The sequence below is a fragment of the Hyla sarda genome, chromosome 4 (genome assembly GCF_029499605.1).
Source record: "Hyla sarda isolate aHylSar1 chromosome 4, aHylSar1.hap1, whole genome shotgun sequence".
NCBI classification, from domain to species: Eukaryota; Metazoa; Chordata; class Amphibia; order Anura; family Hylidae; genus Hyla; species Hyla sarda.
This window is the reverse complement of record NC_079192.1, coordinates 203,095,087-203,117,684: the sequence shown is the minus strand read 5'-3', so window position 1 is coordinate 203,117,684 and position 22,598 is coordinate 203,095,087. Positions and strand designations below refer to the sequence as shown.

General features: G+C 39.3%; 1 protein-coding gene across 27 annotated transcripts in view; it reads right to left on the bottom strand.

Moving 5' to 3' along the window:
• The window catches only part of CELF2 (CUGBP Elav-like family member 2), a 472,395-nt gene that overhangs the window by 127,541 nt on the left and 322,256 nt on the right, over positions 1–22,598 (bottom strand). For all 27 annotated transcript variants that reach the window (XM_056573270.1, XM_056573271.1, XM_056573276.1 and 24 more), the window contains exon 4: positions 8,909–8,957. In XM_056573270.1, coding sequence (XP_056429245.1) covers positions 8,909–8,957 — 49 coding nt within the window. The remainder of the gene's footprint in view (positions 1–8,908; positions 8,958–22,598) is intronic.

Sequence of the window (22,598 nt, the reverse complement as noted above, 5' to 3'; positions counted from 1 at the left end):
CCCCAGCTGTATGCGGTCCCTAATTCGTAAAAACGTGATGTGAACCCAGCCTAATACAGGTGGTGTAGCGGAGCGTATTGTCCTCTATTAAGTGTAACCTTTGCTTACATAGGTGGTGTACAATTTTGTTCCTGTTAAAGTCTTATGGGACTTGTTACTGTGAAAGGCCAGCCAAAAGTATACACCTGCTGCTGTTCTAGACAAATACTGTTTTAAGTGTAGTGGAGCCTATTGTACTCGCCTCATAAGTGCATACCACATACATACATCTACGTGGTGTACCATTTTGTTCCTGTTATAGTACTAAGGGCCCAGTTACTGTGAAAGGCCAGCCAAAAGTACACACTTGTTGCTGTTCTAGACAAATACTGTTTTCAGTGTAGTGGAGCATATTGCACTCCCCTAATAAGTGCATATTAGGGGTCTAAATTCATATGCATGAGCTAATCGAATCTGATTAGGGGCCTAAATTCATATTAGGGGCCTAAATTCATAAGGCGCAGGCAGAGGTCGCAGCAGACTAGGGGCGAGTGGCAGCAGAAGTCACAGCAAGAGGCCTGAGCTCCCGGTATCAGCTAGCGATCATGTCTCGTATAACAACCCATCTACCAAGTTCTCCTTTTTTCACCCACCTCTGTCACTGGGTACTGGTATTACCACCCACTGCCCCCACTCCGGGTCACTTTCAGGACACCTGATTCTGTTGATGCCAGCTCCAGGCTGTCTCATACTGCCACCATATGTTCTCCTCATGCTGATGCCAGCTCCAGGCTGTCTCATACTGCCAACATATGTTCTTCTCATGCTGATGCCACCTCCAGGCTGTCTCATTCTGCCCCCATATATTCTCATGCTGATGCCAGCCACAGGCTGTCTTATACTGCCACCATATGTTCTCCTTATGCTGATGCCAGCTCCAGGCTGTCGCATTCTTCCACCATATGTTCTCCTCATGCTGATGCCAGCTCCAGGCTATCTCATACTGCCACCATAAGTTCTCCTCATGCTGATGCCACCTCCAGGCTGTCTCATTCTGCCACCATATGTTCTCATGCTGATGCCAGCTACTGTCTGTCTCATATTGCCACCATATGTTCTCCTCATGCTGATGCCACCTCCAGGCTGTCTTATTTAGACACTATATGGTCTCCTCATACTGCTGCCATGTCCAGGCTGTGTCACTGTGTTGCCATGTGGTCTCCTCATGCTGCAGGCACATGGCAACTTTTTAGGTTCATCTATTTGAAATCTTCAATTTAAATGTTAAAAAATATCTTTAATCTTTTTCAATTGTGAGGCCCTATGGTCTCGTCAGGCTGTTGCCACCTCCAGGCTAGGTTATTCAGCTACATGGTCTCCTCATACTGTCGCTGTTTCCACGCTGTGTCATTCAGGCAGTATATGGTCTCCCCATGCTGCTGCCACCCCCACGCTGTGTCATTCAGCCACTATATGGTCTACTGATACTGATGCCACCTCCAGGCTCTGTCATTGTGCCACTCTGCGACAGTGATTCTAATAGCGACGCTCAAATCTGCATGTCATACTGAATGCAGTATTATTTCACTAACACAACACACTCCCTATGCGTGTTACGGCAAGGCAAAGTCTTCTACACCCCTATTGAGGCTCTCTGTAACCCAGAAATAGCCATTTTTAATAGCGATTCACTGTGAATAAATTTGAACCGAACCAAAATTTTTGGGAAAATTCAGCGAATCGGCTGAATAAAATTTTTCAAAAATTCTCTAGCCCCCTACTACTAGAGTCTGAGCAAATGGTATCAAGTAATGAGTAAATAATGATTCATACTGTCTCAGAAGTCAGTAATGTCCTGGCTGATTTACACATCTAAAGAAATCTGTCCAATTCCTAAAGAGTAACATTTAATAACTTGTGGCAGGAAACAAAATCTATTTTTTTACAGAATTCTAGAAATGTTTCACCCACTGTTCTGAATGTGCAGCATTTCAAAAAGAACGTATTATTTACAGTGACACAATTATCAGAAGATACTTTTTTAACTATATTTTGGAAATGTTCAAAATGGGTTAAACCAGTGGGCATTAAATATACCCAATATACAGCCATTCTAAGACCCCCTTCCCTCTCACCTACATTTTGGAGGTCAGTAGGCTATTTACACCTACTTGCAGTGCAGTAGAGTAATCCTTGCCCATGAAAATGTCTTTAGTAAATAGGCAAAATCATTTTTAACTATTTTTCCAAGTTTTAAGTTTAACAGATTTATAATATTTGTGTTTGTTTACAGTTAAAGTAAGGCTGGGACAGAGAACAGGAATTTAAAATATCCCGCCCGCTGCTGCTGATTGGCCTGGTGCCTGTAACTCCTGAGTGGCCAGAGTGCACCATGGGAAGCCTGGCCAGATGCGATCGTTACACCATGTTAATAAATAAGTCTAAATATGGATTCATAAAAAAGGGTTTACACTATTCACCTTGGAGGCGTTAGACAATTTTGAATTTGGCAGCCGTATGAGCTTGGGGCATAAGGGTGATATTATATGATCGTATAAAATCTAAGCAAAGAACAAAAAAGAATATTGCAGGTTTTGACAATGGCACTCATTTATACTGCCAAGTTATGTTAGTTGAAGCAAACATGCGTTCCATGTTTCAGAATATATTTATTTCCAGAATCCAACACAAAAAGAAAAGGCTAGTTTTATTTTGGTTGTTTTAAAGAAGTATATTGACTACAAGGTTCAAAATCACCAGGGTTTAATATAGATGACTACAGAACCCTACAGATCTAGGTGTGGTTCATCTAGGTTTGGGATGTCCTTCTCTTCTATCACAGCTGCACCCTGGTTTATGAGCTTTTAGCAAGCAACAAAAGGCAAGACAAGAGGGATTTGGATGTGTTGGTAGAAGGTAGGTACATAGAAGAAAAAACTTTCCTGTTTGCTGATGACATACTTCTCTTACTGCAGAATGTGGACAAATCTATACATTATCAAAACCCGTGCAGAGGAAAAGTTGCTGAGTTGCCCATAGCAACCAATCAGATTGATTCTTTCATTTTTAACAAGACCTCTGAAAAATGAAAGAAGCGATCTGATTGGTTGCTATGGGCAACTCAGCAACTTTTCCTCTGCACAGGTTTTGATAAATCTCTCCCTATGTGATTAGAGTAATAAAAAGTATAAGAAAAATTCTAGACTAACAATAAACTGATGAAAGACAATGTTATTGTCTCTGGGACTCTGGAGAGTCTGAGGCACATGCGAAGGATTAATCACTTACAGGAATGGCAGTTCTTACAAAGTCTTACAAGAATGGCAGTTCATAGAGATGAATGAATAATGCACTCACCCAAACAGTAGCTTGATAGAAGAACTTTATTCTAAAAAGCAGTAAGCGAACAACGGGTAGGATCAGTGAGCACCTCGCGGCAACAGACTGTTTCCTGCGCCCAAGTGCACTTCCTCGGACCACTGGTCAGCCCAAGGAAGTGCGCTTGGGCGCAGGAAACAGTCTGTTGCCGCGAGGTGCTCCCTGATCCTACCCACAGCTGCTCTATGAACTGCTATTTTAGAATAATGTACCTATTAGTGCAACATTACCAGGTAAGCGCATACTCATCAGACATCACTTACAATTGTATTTGTAAATGATAACGGCACTTAGATAGCGCCGCATTCTCTGTTTCCTTATTTTTCCCTTTGTTTACACATTTTCTGCATTTCATGAATATGAAGATCTTGTCCATGTAGGCAAAACCTCTTCAGAGGAAAAGTGAGGCAGTTGCCTATAGCAACCAATCAATTTGCTTCTTTTCTTCTACTTAAAAAAATAAAAAAAAGAAGCGATGTCATTGGTTGCTATGGGCAACTGGCCCTCTTTTCCTCTGAACAGGTTTTGATGAATCTTAATGGGGCAAAGATTTTTTTTGTGGCATGAGGGGGTCTACACAATGTTAAGCAGATAGTTATCATGTTATGGATGACTGGTGAGAGGAAAACAGGGATAGGTATGGAATTTACATCCAAGTGACAATAGGGGAGATTTTTCAAAACCTGTACAGAGGCAAACTTGACCGGTTGCCCATAGCAGCCAAACAGATTGCTTCTTTCATTTTTAAAAAGGCCTCTGAAAAATAAAAGAAGCAATCTGATTGGTTGCTATGGGCAACTGTTCAGCTTTTCCCCTGCACAGGTTTTAATAAATCTCCCCCAATGGTCTTTGTACAGCACTGTGGAATATGTTTGCATTATATAAACAAAATAAGTAAATTACAGTACATAGTATTCTATGTGATGTTCCTAGAGGTTATACAGGGGGATCCGAATTTCCTTCCTTCTACTAGTTATACCTTTAGCTCTACAGCCAAGCATTCCATTTGCTTTTCCTACTGCCTGGGAAATACATCAATTATAAATATGTCCTTATCTTTAATATCTTTACTGCCAAAGTATTGCTAGTGGGATACAGATACAGTTTCCATTTTCCCACTGGCCATAATCATTTTGTCTTTCATAATAAAGAGTAAAACAGGACTGACATTTTACAAAACAAATATTCACTTGGTAAGAATAATGAAGTTCATCAATACTCAACTGGGAATTCAGTGTGTTACTTCTGCAATGCTCATTACATGGTAGATAATTTGAAAAGTACTAAGAACTAGAGCTTAAACAGTGCAAGGTTGTTTAACACTCAATCTATTCATATTGACTAATGGAATTTAACAAAAAAAACAATAAAATAAAATGTACTAACAATCACTAATGTACTGCAACCTATAATAGAGATCACAATGAGGGATTGACCTCATTGTAATTTTCCTAAATAAACCCTGAATATGTTGTCTTAATTGCCCTGTTGATCAATAATGAGACACGTTAACTAAAGTTTATTGATTAGTAATCTAAACATGAATATTACACACAGCAATAAACTATGCAAGCTCAATACAATGTATTTACCTATTGAAGTGAGACTGATAATGTCTCTCCTTGAGAAGAGCACCAAAAGGCATATGGACACTCCCCCTCAGAGGAAAAGACTCTGTGGTACCACCTATTTGGGTAGCATCCATGCAAGTCAATGTTTGGCTTATTTAAAAGCCTAAGAACATGACTGGTGATTTAACAGCCAAACCAGATTATCTCACAGAAGGGAAAGATAACTAACTATAGACAGCTGTTTTGGGGAGGTTGCCGCTAATCCATATAAAACAGGATGCTGGCTGGCTAGCAGAGAGGCCTTAGTTGTGGGACTGAGAAGGTAATGTTTCTGCTTAAGGAGAGCACCTTTTGCTCTAATGCTTTTAAAGGAGGCAAAAATTGACTTGTAGGGATGCTACCAAAAGGCAAGCTCTTTTTTTTCTTCTGGGAGAGACTTATTTTGCATATCCTTCATTTCCTGCATTTCCTCAAGTCTAGGAAATAGTTCCTATTCAAGATTTAAAGAGTCAATATATCATCTGACAATGCTTCTGACATACAACTAAGACATGGCAAACGTAATGCAAGATGTTAGTGACACATTAAAGATGGCATTGTGACAACGGGGTTGCAATGCCAGGGCCCTACTGACTGCTGAAAAGAAGGGTCATAATCCATCAACCGAGCTTTTTCCCCATACGGCTATAATCTGTTTTTAGAGCAAAGTGGTGTAGAGACACAAGGGATGGCTATAGTTTATACACTAGAATACAGCCTTCCTAGAATCAGCTGAACAAAAAAGTTCACAGCCAAAGGGTCACATTGTTCTTTTGATGGCACCAGCCACTTCATACTAGGCTTTATTGTAAAATATTACAGCAACAACTTCTGACTTGTCACTATAATATATTAGAAGTTTCAAAAACGAAAGTGACATACTAAGAGAATAACCCAAGGTTGTAAAATATTATAATTTCAGATAGAAAAGCTGAAAATTGAAAGTCCTCAATAGTTAATACCTTCCAATCACTAACTGAAAAAAAACAAAAAAGACAATAAGGAAGAACAATTCTTTGATTTAGAGTTATTTAGTTTAGAAAAAAGAAGTCTTAGGGGCGACCTAATAACTATGTATAAATATATCAGGCGACCTTTCAGAGATCTCTCCCATGATCCATTTTTACCCAGGACTGTATCTATTACAAGGGGGCATCCTCTACGTCTAGAGGACAGAAGGTTTCTACTTCAGCACAGACAGGGGTTCTTTACTGTAAGAGCAGCAAGACTGTGGAATTCTCTGCCTGAGGAGATGATCATGGTGAACTTGGCAAAATAATTTAAAAGGTGTCTGGCAACATTTTTGGAGAATAATGACATTACAGGTTATGGATTCTAGATCTATAGGGACAGAAGGTTGATCCAGGGATCTATTCTTATCGCCATATTTGGAGTCGGGAAGGAATTTTTTCCTCTAGTATCAACTCAGTAGGGACTCATTAAAGTTATAGGTTGAACTTGATGGACTCCGGTATTTTTTCAACCTTATGAACTATGTTACGATGTTCCCATTAGCAGGATTCCTGCAAGACTGGCCCTTGAGTCGAAATCTTGAGCAGAAATCTTGCATGAGTTCCCACACTTCCCAGAACTGCTGTGTGTGTGTGTGTAAATATGTATTTATTTAGAGCTAGACATAGGAGATTTATGGTAATAAGATAAGCAATGTAAAGCAGATAGAGTGGTGATAATAGCTTAGGCTTAGTAAATAGTTAGAGCAGTTCAGCTTGTTTTTCCGCTCCTTATATTGATGATTCTGCATTGTATTGATTGTTTTATATACCACACTGCTCCTATATCCTGCTATCCTGCTGCGTATAAATATTTGACTCTTTAGATAATCTGTTACACCATGCCTGAGGAAGAGTCTTAGTATTCTCTAAAGCTTCATATCTGTCTTCTTTTCAGCCAGCTATTAAAAAGTGTCAACAACTCTCGAATGTACACGAATGCCCAAGAGAAAAAAGACACTTGTACGGAGGCTGTATGGAGAGACAGACCTCTCATATGTGTTTTCCTATGGAGTAACTGACTGATTTTCTGTTAGATTCAGAAAATACCTCTGTACATACATGCAGAGGTATAGTAGGGTCTTACAGACTGGGTCTCATATTACAGCTTTTTACAACAGAGACTATTTGAAGGCATCATTTTGTAGCATGCATGATCAAAAAACTAGCAGCTTGAGGACCCATATACTACGCATACATTTAGTCTGTGCAGCTTAAGTCCCAGCAATAAGGTTATTGAACTGGATGCAATTATCAAGTAGGGGCACTCCTATTCACTATGCTCTCTTCCCGATCAGAAAATAAAATAGAGGAGAACTTAACTTCCAGCTCCTCTGTTCTATCTGTTCTTTGCACAATTCAGGGCGCTGCATATGGCGAGAAATCTCTTTGCTGTCCATGGTACATGAGGAGCAACAACTGAGGCCCCATAGCAGGTTGACCATCAATGTGTAAGGTCAATAGACTACAGATGATGGAAAATAACCATGCCTTAGGGTGCTACTTCAAAATGGGTTACACTAACTACAGATTAACACACTGTACAGGAACATTTCCAAATTACAGTCCATGATAGAAAATGAACGCTAAGCAGAAAAGGCAAACCGGAACTAAAAAGACATTCTAATACAAAAATCTATCTGAATTATGCTATTAAATTCTGTTTACTTCATCCATGAGATGCTCTGTTTAATGAAGTCTGTAAAATTCCAGCGCTAAAATTAGAAGCAAAACAAAAGCCCACTGGGAACTATAGACGTAGATGATTTGCATTGGGAGATCTAGGGATCTTTATAAACCCTGGTTACTAATTAATGAGGCTAAGAGCGTCTTTCTACCCAACCCTTCCTGGCTGAATGACCTGCAGGAATTTCTTTACAAAGTTCAATTAATTGAATTTATGGCAATGTTTACTAGTTATCATTCACATTTTATCACAGCTACTACTGGCAGCTGTTGTGTATAGTATCATGGGTAATGGAATCTTCTGTGAATGTTTACTTTATGAAAATACAATGTAATTATGTGCATAGAAGAGGAATCAAAAAACAAACAATAAATACATATATTTCCATAATTAAGCACTGTTAGTATAAAAGGCAACCTGCCATTATTATCATTGTCCCATAAATTTTTTTCCTCGCATCAATATGTACCATGTGAGCGTGGCCCAATTTGCTCACAAAAATTAGTTTTTTTAAAGACTGTTTGTCACACACTACTTTAAAGTAAAGCTGTGTTAGAGTAAGAAGGCCCAAATGTATAAAAAGGTGCATCCCACATCTTTGACTGTCCATGCACTATCATACTGAAATCTACACCAGCTATGAGAGTCAGTAGGCTTCTGGTTTCATTTATGCACATTTGTAGCCTAAATTGTTATATGTCTACCATGCCCCCTTCTGCTAAACCCTGCCCACTTTAAGTGAATAACCCAGCTTCAAATATTTTTTTATATTTAGCTTGGAGTGCTGTAAAATAAAAAAGAAAGCATACTTACCTGACCAGATCCCCCAACAGTTCTGGTGGCTCCTGGTCTCCACTGAGAGGCAACCTGTGTTGTCCCTGCATGAAATGCCCACTCAACCTATCTCTGGCTGAGGTTGGTCACCACTGTGCACAGTGACTGACTGAGCAGAGAGTTTCTATATCGAAAAATCTGCATCAGGTATTGCTTTTAAATATATATATATATATATATATATATATATATATATAAATGTATAAACCAATAGCATAATGATTTTTTTTAAATCAATAAATAGTTTATACAAAGATGATAAACTTAATAATACTGTAAAAAAAAAACTCCAAGTGGCAAGTGATTGACTCCAAATGGCCTTGTCTACCTCTGCACCTTGAGGGGCTAAATGTTCTTTTGTCATATAAGCAGATTAAAATAGTTAAAAAGGTAAGAAAAATAAAACTTACCGTTTGACTTTTCACTATCTGCAGGCTTCATCTGAATAGGATGATGCATCTAAAAAGGAAACAATTAGAATTTGTTACCAGTTATATAAAAATCCATGGCTCTGTTTTGAATGCTTAACATGTCTTTTAAACATAAATGCCATTCTTTGTAGAAAATTGCATATCAATAAATTATGATAAATTCATGTCAAGTGATAAAGACTTGCAGATTTGTTCAATCATTTTTTTAAAATGTACTAGTAATTGAGTTGCATGCATAGAAAAAGCATGAAAAGTGTAACATGAAACAACTTCCTCAGCTCACTTTCTCATAGGTAGAGTGCACGGATCTGCGTCAAGCCTAGTGCCCATTGTAACTGTAAATGAGAAAAGTCCTCTCGATCTAGCTCTTCAATAAAAGCAGTTTCATGCGCATGTACATGAAACGCATTCATTAGTAAGGAATGGGGCTCTTGGTGTAAGTGGAGAAGACTTTATGGAATGAGCTGGATCGAGAAGACTTTTTTTCATTTATAGAAAAAGCTTCCCATATGAAAAGGTAAAAATTAGGTCTCTTGGCACCACCCCACTTTTAACCAACTGTGTGACATGAGGTTCTAGTGCCTCTTTGTCTATTTAATTACTTTATAGTATTTATCAAACCTCACCCCTTTTCAGATTTTCCCTACCCATTATTCAGATTATCCATGGGGAGAAGACCAACCTAGAATGGCCCCCTCTCTGCTCTTTATAGGGTGCCTTCTTTATGGGGTATAAAACAAAAATAGAAAAACAAAAATAGAGAAGCATTTCTTTATAGGGTGCCTATGGTATGTTGGTGTCTTCTGCTCTACATAATATTTGCCTCATATGGGGCTTTACACCCATTTATGCTGAAATATCCACCAACGAGTTATCTGGGTTTACCACTGACGTTGTGTTATGCTAATGAAATGTCATCTGGTGGCTACAATGAGAAAAGTAATACACATTCAGTATGAAATACACTGGTTCTATTAGCATCACATTAAAATGCATTTATTTGTGCTTCATTCTGGTGACAGCACAGGATAACTATGTGCATCTTCCATCAGAAAGCCAACATTTAAAACAATAACTGCAAACTTAAAGAAGATATGAATAAAACAAAAGTATTTCTCTACAAGTGCCTATCAATATTCTTTAAACACAAATACATTAGAGGTTAACTGCTGAAATGTATGTGAATAAAGTGAAAAGCACAAAATTCATATGTGCACACTAGTTAAATAGGTTAATTCAATTCAGGATGGTAACTGGGCTGAGAACTGTTTAACCCCTTAAGTGCAACAAAAACATTTAGCGCTCTCTGCTCAGAAGAGTCTAAATTCTGATGCTGAAAAGTCTAATAGGGATCAAGATGTTCAACATAGCAGAATAAATTACAGTTCAGAGATAACATTTCTCCCAGTTGTAATACCATCTGGAAATAAATATATTCACTGACACAGCAAGAGATACAACCTCTGCTATAAATAACAGAAGCGACAAGACAGTCCATTAAAAATACCACTCCCGATCCATCCATACATTTTAGCTTTCAGCTTGACTGATCATTTGAATGTTCTCAGTAGAGATATTAGGGGTAAGCTGCTGCCAGACTCCTCTAGTGGTAACTTATCTCTCTGAGAACATAAGGGTCAAGCATTTGTCTGACCTTTCTCTCTGTTGGGGTAGAGTCGGGAGGCCCACATACATTAGTCATTTGGCCTGTCCCATCTAACTTAGCAGTTTCTCTAATGTGTATGAAGATCTTTACACAAGCAACGTAGAACCAGAAAGATTAATATTCTATTTTACAACAAAAAAATCCCCTTTGTTCAGAACTATCTACCTAGCCATCTGTCTGCCTACTTACCTAAATGTGTCAGCGTATATTTTTAATACCATTGCGTTTTTCAATTTCTTTCTCAGTGCCACCTCCATTAAAGATTCTTTCTTTTCCTTTAGAATCTTTAAATATTTTATACGCCTTGAACTCATAATATGTCCTGTCATGCCTGCAATCCCCGGGGTGAGCATCTTGCTGGATAATACTATGTGATCCCTTGATACTCAACAATCTATTTCACTCACTTTAATGTCTTACTGTACTACAGGTCAAAATTTTCCCATTTATGAGTTAACAGTTATGTAAAAAAAAATAACCTTGATTTTCTAATAAAAAACAAAATCCTCAGCTGAAGGGCTGTAAGCACAGTTTTATGCATTCTGTATTGTTTGTTTTTAAGTGAACACAATATTTAATTCAATTAAAATATTTTTTACTTCAAAGACGTGGAGACGCTGCTTTGAAGTCTAGTACAGTATTAATGAAAACATAAATAAATAAATAAATATAATAATAGTTTAAAATGATGGACTGGGAAAAATAAAAAAGTATTGAGTCTTAACCGATTCATGTATGATTCTTTGTGTGCATCATATTAAAAAATAACCAGTTTTATAAACCTCTACACATCTTCATATACCTAAATGCTTTTTTTCTGAAATATATGGCATAGAGGCATGAGGATAATATTAATTAATATATTATCAAGTGATTCCAAAAAAGGATAGGGTAGTGAACCAAAGTAGCAGGCATAACCATTGCTATGGTGCCATGCAGCTTAGAAAACTTGGAAGCAGTGGGTAATGGGCTACAGGGAAACAAGAGACCAAGGTATGGAAAGAACAAGATCAAGAGGACAGGGTGATAACCATATAGATCTCAAACTTTACATCTGCTAACCACTATTAATGGTAGCCATGATGGAGTTGCCTGATGCCTGATGAAGCAGATAATCTGTGAAACGCGTTGCATGATGGGTGATTAAAGTGGATTTTACCCTCCGAGTGTGTCCAGCGCCTCATGATGTCCGCCACCTCCTTGGAGGCTCCTTGTTTCTTTGTGCATCTGTTCTAAGGTGGACCAGCTGCTGGCATACTTAGACACAAACCCTTTTCCATTGTTACACTTGTCGAGTGTAACATCCTGGGTGAGCATTGTAATTACCTCTGTTCACCCTTGTGTTTTTAGTGGTAAAGCGCTAGGTAGCGCCCTCTTTAGGAAGGGTAAAAACTATGAAACCGATGCTGTCCCACCCCAAAGGGAAATCACAAAGAACAGGCAAAGATTAAACCAGGAGAAGTCAGGTCCAAAGATTAAACCAAAACGTCAGGTCCAAATGGCAGATAAAGTCATAGTTAGGGAACAAGGCCAATGGTCAGGATCCAGTAAAAGCTGTATAATGGTAAAGGCTGAGAAAGACCATGGGGATCTTTGGCCAGCAGACGTCTGTTTAAATAAACATACAATTAGAAAGCATTGGACATTGGCTCCTGATTGGCCAGCATCCCCTGCCTATCGCCAGGACTGAATATGGGGCAGGAGCATTGACAGTTCAGTTCCTGACACATACTGACAGAAATTATACTGTAGAGTGTACAATTTTACCTCTGGGCCACTGCATAAAAAAGTACAGTAACCTATGCTTGTATGTTAAAGGACAATCTTTTGGCATATGATGGGTGCATGTAAACCTATAGACACATGTAACAAGCTTTCATTGTAGATAAGCCAAATATGAATAAAACAAGATGAAGTGAGCCTAATAATATTTTCCCTAAGACCAGTAGTTTCATCAAAGTAATTCTATTTGATTACATTCACATCCCTGATTTTTCTCTTTATATAAGAGGCTCTAAGTGGAATAGGAAATATTGTGAGCAGGCATAATAACCATGAAAAGAAAGACACCATTGGCAGAAACTGCTAATAAAAAGGTGTTTCTTGTTGGATACAAACAATAACTTAAATGGGCACTGTCAGATACAAAAGCTTTTGATATGTTGTAAATCATGCAAAACCAATAGGTTTTGCAATTGCTTTCATTAGAAAATTGTCAGTATTTCATACTGAAAAAGCCAGTCAAATAACTGCCCCCCCCCTGCCTGCTTGGACACATATTAGTCCTGCTGTGTCCATGCGTCATGGACACACTTTCTTGATTGACAGCTGGAGGAAAAATCCTCCCACTGTCAGCTTGTGTCCGGCTACTGTCAGTGAGGACAAGCTGGGAGTTGTAGTTTTGCTAATGCTAGGGGAGATGTGAGCAGACAGCATACTGAGGTGGGGGTTGAGACCTGTAAAGTGAGGCCATGCCCCCTCCCTTTGAGAGGAGTTCAGACAGTTTAGTGAGCTAAATTAAAAGTGTGATAAAAAAAAATAAAGGTGCTAGACACATAAAAATTAGATGTACACGGTCAGGATTAGGTACTGAGTCATATATTTAAAAAATATTTTGTTGGATCTAACGGGTATGCTTTGAGGTTCCCATTCCATCACAGGACATATCGTTACATCCTGGAGGGTGACTGGCTTTGGAGCGGGAGTGTGACATTATCCCGCTTCATACCAGGCTGCCCTTGGCTATCAGGGCCTTAGCTAATAGTTTGCAGTGGTGATCAAAGTCAATTGCAGAACCTAAAGCCAATAAAATACTGATGCAAGACCTTTTCTACAGCTGATTGGGACCACTCCGGTGTAATCGCGGGGTCCCTATCAGCTAACATGACAGCAGGAGGGTCCTTATTGGCCTCTGTGCTGTTTGATCTTCATTTTTTTTAGAAGTGCTCTGCCTAGAAACAAAATCCCCTAAAAGTTGCATTCTAGCAGTTTTCTTTTTTCAAATTTTTTTTGTACAATTTATGGTAAAATGAGTGATGTCATTACATTGCAAACAACAAGCCCTCATATGGCTCTGTAAATGTAATATTGAAAGAGATATGGATTTTAAAAGGCGAAGAGCAAAAAAATGAGCATGCAAAATAAAAAAGTACTGCCAATGACCATGTAATAAGTCTAGTTTGTACCTATGAAAACAAACTTACTGAGTTACAAATGTGCTAGATATCTATTATTTTTATTATATTGTAACAATCAGAAAAAGACAGCTATTTTTTATATCATTTGTTGAAAATCTTTTACTTTTTTTTTTTTCGTTCAAATTTGTTAATACAAACACAAAAGAAGAACAAATTGAAAGGAAGAAGAAAAGAGAAATCAGTGCCTCTAAGTATTGTAACGTGTAATGCAATGCTTAGAATTCTTAGGAGAGACCGGTAACATAGCAATCTATTTCTACTAAAAATAGAGCTGAGAAACTGGTTCAACCTGGGTGGAATTCTATCTGGGAATTGTGAGCCTGTCTGTGGTGATTAATTCATCATTTCTGTCAGATTGCTCTAATTGGCTGTCAAATGACATAGCACAATCCCATCTGTGACTTCATCTTATCACTGCCGCTATATCTGATGTAGAGATGAACACAGGCGGAAAGTAAAAATTAACAATTATGTCCTACTCCTTACATAGGCCTTCTGAATGATTCTACTGTATAGTCAAGAGGGAGAATTCTAGTTTCACTGGGGAGTGGATTACAAATAAAAAAAATATCAGCCATAATATTATGATACATGTTAGTGGTGAATGAATTCCACTTCCACAGAATACAGTTTACAGTTACCTATATTCTACTACGTAAATAAGAAATTATATATATATATATATATATATATATATATATATATACACACACACACAGACACACACACACACACACACACAGTGATCCCTCAATTTACAATGACCTCAACCTACAATAGTTTAAACATACAATGATCTTTTCTGAACCATTGTAACTTGAAACCAGACTCAGCATACTATACTACAGACAGTCCAGATCTGTGAAGCGTGTCAATGGCTGGAAGAACTGACCAATCAGAATGTGAATTCACTGGTAAAACACCTTCATTACTGGCTAATTATCTGGTAGCGCCCCCTACAGTACAGGGAGGTATTACATGTTCTGTACTACTCTTTACCTGCCCCACGGTTAGCTGCTCCTTTGGACACCAAGTAAGGGCGGCTCCATTTTAGTTTTTCAGGACATTGCTTGTACTGTACAGGACCCTGAAGATGCTCCTGTCCTCTACATAGACAGTGATTACAGCTCCCAGCAGATCTTTCTTAATTTTATATGTAAGGACTTGCTTTATCTATATTAGTTATCTACTTATTTTTCTTTAATACTCACTTTTTCCTAATTTTGGTGGCTTCAGAACCAATTACCAGGTTTCCATAGAGTTATGGTCTCAACATACAATGGTTTCAACACACAATGGTCATCCTGGAACCAAATAATATTGTAACTTGAGGGACCACTGTATTTATAAACATGTGTGTGTGTGGTGAGAAGGAACCGGACACAGATAGTTACATAGGAACATAGTTTATAGCAATGATCACGTGCTGGAATGTCCGCACAGTGAATCTCTATGCGGACATACTAGAGACTGCAGGTGCCTGCATAATCTGGGACCGCACGGGAATGGACAGCTATGTATTCCGTGCAGTCTCCACACAAAGAATGAGCACGTTCGTTCTTTGTACGGAAACGGAAAATGGAATTTCCGTGCCGGAAACATCTGGCATGGAAATTCCGCTGTGAGCACAGAGCAGCAGAATCCTGTTGAATTCAAAGAATGAAAGTGTGAACATGGCCTTATAAGTTTGAAAAAAAGGTTTAAACCTAAACCCTACTGTATTGATTCAGAGGAAGGCAAAAATGCCCCTACGAGGCTGACCCATACCAGAAGGAAAACTCCTTCTGGACTCCAATATGGCAATCAGAATAAATCCCTGGATCAACATTCTATCCACAAAAATCTGGTATCCATAACCTGTTATATTATATTTTTTCAGACAACGTCCATAATCACAACATTATGTGGCAGAGAGTTCCATAGTCTCACTGCTCTTACAGTAAAGAACCCCCGTCTGTGATAACGGTGAAACCTTTTTTCCTCTAAAGCAGTGATCTCCAAACTGTGGCCATCCAGGTGATCCAAGCTGTCTGGACATGCTGGGAGTTGTAGTTTTGCAACATCTAGAGGGCCACAGTTTGGAGACCACTGCTCACGATGTAGAGGATGCCCCCTTGTCATGGTTACTGGCCTAGATATAAAAAAAAATCACTAGAACGATCTCTACTGTCCATTCATATATTTGTATATTGTGATCAGATCGCCCCTAAGATGTCTTTTCTCTAAACTAAATAACACCAAGCTTGACATGTCCGGTGCTCACTTTTTTTTATTGTATCCGTTCTGGGCTGCAAAAAAAAAAGAAAATAAGCTTTCTCTTGCCTGCCTACGCTCCCCCGGTGCTCCGGTACAGGCGTTCGGTCCCCGGACTGTATTCTTCTTACTTCCTGTTAGCCCGGCACGTCACACGGAGCTTCAGCCTATCACTGGCCAAGGCGGGACATCGCTGCGGCCGGTGATAGTTTGAAGCTCCGTGTGACGTGTCAGGCTAACAGGAAGTTAGAAAAATACAGCCCCGGGACCGAACACCTGTACTGAAGCACCGGGGGAGCCTAGGCAGGTAAGAGAAAATTTGTTTTCTTTTATTTTTCATCCCAGAATGGATAAAATAAGAAAAGTGAGCACCGGACATCTCCTTTAAGGACCAGGCCCATGTTGGCCTTAACGGGGTACTCCGGTGGAAAACTTTTTTTTTTTTAAATGAACTGGTGCCAGAAAGTTAAACAGATTTGTGAATTGCTTCTATTTAAAAATCTTAATCCTTTCAGTACTTTTTAGCAACTGTTTGCTACAGAGGAAAATCTTTATTTTTTAAATTTATTTTTTGTGTTGTCCACAGTGCTCTCTGCTGACACCTGATATCCGTATCAGGAACTGTCCAGAGCAGGAGAAAATCCCTATTGCAAACCTATGCTGCTCTGGATAGTTCCTGATCTGATCTGACATCAAACATGGAGAAATGCAACTACATGCAGGGTGTGATAGTTCCAAAATATTTATCCATTAGTGACTATTGTGCATGGGTTTCATTAGATATGAGCGATTTTTGGAAAATTCTATTTGGCCTATTTGCCAAATTTTTCGAATAAATTTGAATTTCAAATAAATTTTCTAATAAATGTGCGCAAATCGCTATTAAAAACAGCTATTTCTGGGCTACAGAGAGCTTCAATAGGGGTGTAGAACACTTTGCCTTGTTGTAACACGCATAGGGAGTGTGCTGTGTTAGTGAAATAATACTGTTATTCAGTATGACATGCAGATTGTTTTGGAAATGTCCTTCATGCCATGAGAATGTAGTGACAAGAGTTACCTTCCATTCTGGACTTCTTATCTGGCTTTTATGTATAGAAATTATTTATTTAAATCCTATTACATTTTTTTTATTTTGCAAGTCACTTTTCATCAATTATACAACAAAAGCATCTATAACCCCTTAAGGACCCATTTTGGCCTTAAAAGGGTATTCCAGGAATTTTTTTTATTTGACTATGCTACAGGGGCTGTGAAGTTAGTGTAGCTCATAATATAGTGTCTTTACCTGTGTGTGATTGTTTTCTCACAATTCTTATGTGATTTTCATCCCAATATTTATTTTTAACAGCATACAAAATGACTGCTGTCTCGGATTTTTCCCAGCTTGCAATGCGGTCAAGATCTGACTCACTAGTCAGCTGATGACAGGGAGCCTGTCTGCTTCAATGGGTGGAGAGAGCAATCTGCAAGTAATGCAACAGCTGGAGGCACTCTGATTGAAAACCACAGGTCTGCAGCTCATTTATGTTTCAATGGGTGGGGTATCTGATTTGTGGGAAGGAGGAAAATGGAATCATGGGATTTGTAGGCAAACAAGAAAACTGAAAACAGGAAATACCAGTTCACAGAAAGCTAGCCACAGTGTTCTGATCTCACAGAATAGCCATTTAGCCCAAGACAAGCGTAGATCCTTCCTAAGCATGTCCATTACTGTCTGCCAGGTACATACTAAAATCACCTTATGCTGGATAACCCCTTTAAGGATTCAGCAAATTTTATTTTTACGCTTTCTTTTTTTCCTCCTTGCCTTCTAAAAATCAAAACTCATTTATATTTTCATCCATAGTTGAGCATGAGGGATTGTTTTTTGCGCGACCAGTTGTCCTTTGTAATGACATCACAAATTTTACCATAAAATGAAGGATGCATGAGGAGACCATACAGTGGCTAAATTACACAGCGTGGAGGTGGCGGAAGAATGAGGAGACCATATAGTGGCTGAATGATACAGAGTGGAGGTGACGGCAGCATGAGGAGACCATATAGTGGCTGAATGACAGAGCCTGGAGGTGGCGGAAGCATGAGGAGACCATATAGTGGCTGAATGACACAGCCTGAAGGTGGCGGCAGCATGATGAGACTATATAGTGTCTGCATGACACAGCGTGGATGTGGCGGAAGCATGAGGAGACCATATAGTGGCAGAATGACACAGCCTGGAGGTGGTGGCAGCAGGAGGAGACCATACAGTGGCTGAATGACAGCGGGGAGGTGGAGGCAGCATGAGGAGACCATATAGTGGCTGAATGACACAGCGTGGAGGTGGTGGAAGCATGAGGAGACCATATAGTGTCTGAATGACACAGTGTGGAGGTGGTGGCAGCATGAGGAGACCATACAGTGGCTGAATGACACAGCCTGAAGGTGGCAGAAGCAAGAGGAGACCATATAGTGGCTGAATGACACAGCATGGAGGTGGCAGCAGCATGAGGAGAACATTTTTTGGCAGAATGAGACAGCCTGGAGGTGGCATCAGCATCAGGAGAACATATGGTGGCAGAATGAGACAGCCTGACATACTTATACCCCAGCTGAGTGCATATATGTTACACTTATGAGATAAGGACAATACCCTCCACTACGCTTAAAACTGTATTTGGCTACAAAAACAGGTGTGTTTTTTTGGCTGGCCTTTCAGAGTAACTAGGCCCTTATGACTTTAACAGGAACAAAATCGTACATCACGTAGGTGTATGTACAGTATGCACTTAAGAGAGGAGGACAATACACTCCACTACACTTAAAACTGTATTAGACTACAGAAACAAGTGTGTAGCTTTGGCTGGCCTTTCACAGTAACTAGGCCCAAATTAGTTTAACAGGGAAAATATAAAGGACACCATGTAGGTGTACATACAGTTTACACTTATGAGAGGAGGACTATGTGCTCCACTACGCTTAAAACTGTATTAGACTACTGAAACAAGTGTGCAGCTTTGGCTGGCCTTTCACAGTAAGTAGGTCCAAATTAGTTTGATAGGCAAAAGTACACCACCTATGTAAGCACAGGTTACACTTATGAGATGACAATACGCTCCGCAACCTGTATTAGGAACTGAAATCAGGTGACTATGGCTTTTCGTGCTCACCCTAACTGGCCCCTGTTAGCTTTACAGTTGCAGCACACACTAGTGCTGCAGCACAGTTGGTGTGTAGTACAGCCCAGTACAGTATTATTATGAACTAATAGCAGGTGACAATAGCTTTTAGTGCTAAGCCTAACTGGCCCCTATAAGATTTAGAGTTGTTGTACACCCCACTGCAGAAGTACAGAGTTGCTCTGTAGTACAGCCCAGTACAGCATTATTATGCACTAATAGCAGGTGACAATGGCTTTTAGTGCTCAGACTAATTGGCCCTTATAAGCTTTTGAGTTGCTGTACACCACTGCAGCAGTACAGAGTCGCTGTGTAGTACACCCAAAAGTGTACTTTCTCTCTCTCTCTCCCTTTCCTGTCAGTGCTTTTCTGCAGTGATTTGGGCTTGTGGTGAATCGCTGATGTAAAGCTGTTTTTCTGTGCAACACACATTCTGCTCTATCTTTCTCTGCAATAAAATGCTCTCTCTGACATAAACCGCTGGAATGGCTGACCGCAAGATGCTGCCAATTATATATGGCTGTGACATCACAGGGCTGGCTGAATGCTGAGAGGCTGCATGCTGCATGTGATTCAGGGTCACCCCGCCTTCCTTTCTTCCCAGAGTTCCTTGCCCCATGTGCTCACATGTGGATCCACCATTTAGATGCCCTGGAGCCTGGACCACACTAAATGGAGTTTAATAAGGCATTAAACCTATGCTACGCGTTGATATTCGGATTTGTTGTAATTCGAATCTTTCCTGAATTTCGTAATGAATTCGGATTCATCAGATTCAATTAGCTCATCCCTAGTTTTCATTAATGAGAATAGGAGCCATGTATGATACTCACTGGCTGTCAGACTATTGGCTCACCTACTGTCCTGTGCAGCATGCAGTTGCATTTTCCCACTAGTAATGATGTGTGGGCATTACACATTGGGATGTTAGGCGTGTATGCAGCTGTGTGATCATGGAAACTCATTCATTATGCTCCTGGAACACAGTTATTCTGTTGATGTCACTTCCAAAGGCAATGCTGAAGCTAAATGATGCAACAAAGCAGACGCAGTAGGCACCATGCACTTTAGAACTTGGCACTGCCCTGTGAATTTTTGTTGTCTGTTGCTTCATTGTTAAGCTATTATATTTAGACACTTCCATTTCTGAATACAAGACTATGGGGCATGAATCAGGCTCACACTCTCCTGTGTCTAGTATTCACCCACTTTTCTTTATTTTTTTTAATTACGCCCACCTGACTATTCAGGGAAAAGTGCAGATATGCAAAAAGATAGCAAACTCTCTATATCTTGGGAAAAGTGTTGAAATCAGGGAGCCAAAAGATACAAAATAATATAAAAAACAATTTTTTTATACTAAGGTAGAGCCCTTAAAGGGCTACTCCGGTAGCTGGTAGAAAACTTTTTTTTTTTTATCAACTAATGCCAGAAAGTTAAACAGAACTGTAAATTCTTAATCCTTCCAGTACTTATTAGTGGCTGTATGATCCACATACATTATTTTCTTTTTGGATTTCTTTTCTGTCATGACCACAGTGCTCTCTGTTGATACCTATGTCCATGTCAGGAACTGTCCAGAGCAGGACAAAATTCCCATAGCAAACATATGCTGCTCTGGACAGTTCATAAAATGGACAGAGGTGTCAACATAGAGCACTGTGGTTGTGACTGAAAAGAAATCCAAAAAGAAAAAAATGTCCTCTCTAGTATACAGCCGCTAATAAGTACATGAAGGATTAAGATTTTTTGATAGAAGTAATATACAAATCTGTTTAACTTTCTGGCACCAGTTGATTTAAAAAAAAAAAAAAAATTCCACCGGAGTACCCCTTTAAGTACAATCCAACGATCCATACTACCAATGTATGGTGAGTGTGTGACTTTCTTTTATGCACAGGCAATGGATGTGGCTGATACATCTGAACCCAAAAACTAGTAGATGTCTGCACATACATTTGGTCATATAGGGGGAGATTTGTCAAAACCTGTGCAGAGAAAGAGTGGTGCAGTTGCCCATAGCAACCAATCAGATCGCTTCTTTCATTTTTCACAGGCCTCTTTAAAAACAAAAGAAGAAATCTGATTGGTTGCTATGGGCAACTGCACCGCTCTTCCTCTGCACAGGTTTGATAATTCTCCCCAATAGTGTATCTGTAGAAGCTATTATCAGATTATCTGGTCTAAATGTGATTTTTGTCTAAAAAAAATGAAGTCGCTATAAGCTACGTGATATTTTTAGCTTACAGAATAGTTTTCTACAAGCTTCTGTAGTGGCAGTGTACTTTCTACCAAAAGTAACAAAAACACACCTTGGATGTAACGCTCATAAGCACTGAAGGTGCGAAAAATCCAATTAAAATGTATATGTTGCTCTGTTAATTTTAGTCTTTTTTAACACAAAACAGCAAATTATTCTGTCATTCTGATAACAGCAAGCCGACACTTGAGAGGTGAGGTGCTGTTGTGAGATAACACTACCAAAGAAGATCGTGCAAATGAGGCAGACTGTCCCAGGTGTCATCTTATCTCCCACCTACTAATTAATGCTTAATTAAGTCATATATAGCCGGCTGTTCATTAAATATGAAGAAGGCTCCGCGACTCTGGCTTTCTGCTTCTATGGCTAGAGTCAGAATTATCTGTGGAGCCATGGGGTCATGGCTAATGATAAAGGAAAAAATACAGAAAATGAGTTATTAAAGCTGCAGCATAGATAATTGATAAAATGGGTTTACAGGCTCTACACTGTGCTACAATATAATACAACGAAAATCAATATTTTTTTCCTAAGGGTATGTTCTCCTGTTTAGGATTTTTGGAAAGAACCATAAATGGAGGGAACATTTCTCTAACTTCTTTTTTCAATCCATTCTTGGATTTGGATTCAAATACTGCATCCAAAAAAACTGAATGTGTGAATGCACCCTAATGTTCAGACAGCAGAAATTTGCAGCTGCATTAATTTGCCCAGAATTACGCATCTTTCCCTATCTATCTTTCCCAATGAATCCACAAAGCATGTTTCATAAGGGCTTTGATTAATTAAAAAGTTTCAATTTTGCATAGAATCCGCACTACTTCCATGCAAAATCCGCATTTAGCAGAGAAGTACCAATCACTTCAATGGGGTTCAGCTGCTTAATTCTGAAAAAATATTAGAAATTGCTTATATTTATGCAAAATTAGGCATCCCCATACCTACCGGGACACTAAGCGGTCCTTCAGCAACGTCCTGCTTGTCCATGAGTCATGGACAAGAGACTCATGGACAAGGTTGCATGAGTAGACACACCAATCACCTCCCACCACCCCAACGGATGGACATGCCCCCTTCCCCTGAGAGAATTTATAACACTGTGAGCTAACGAAAAGAGGTATTTCTATAATAA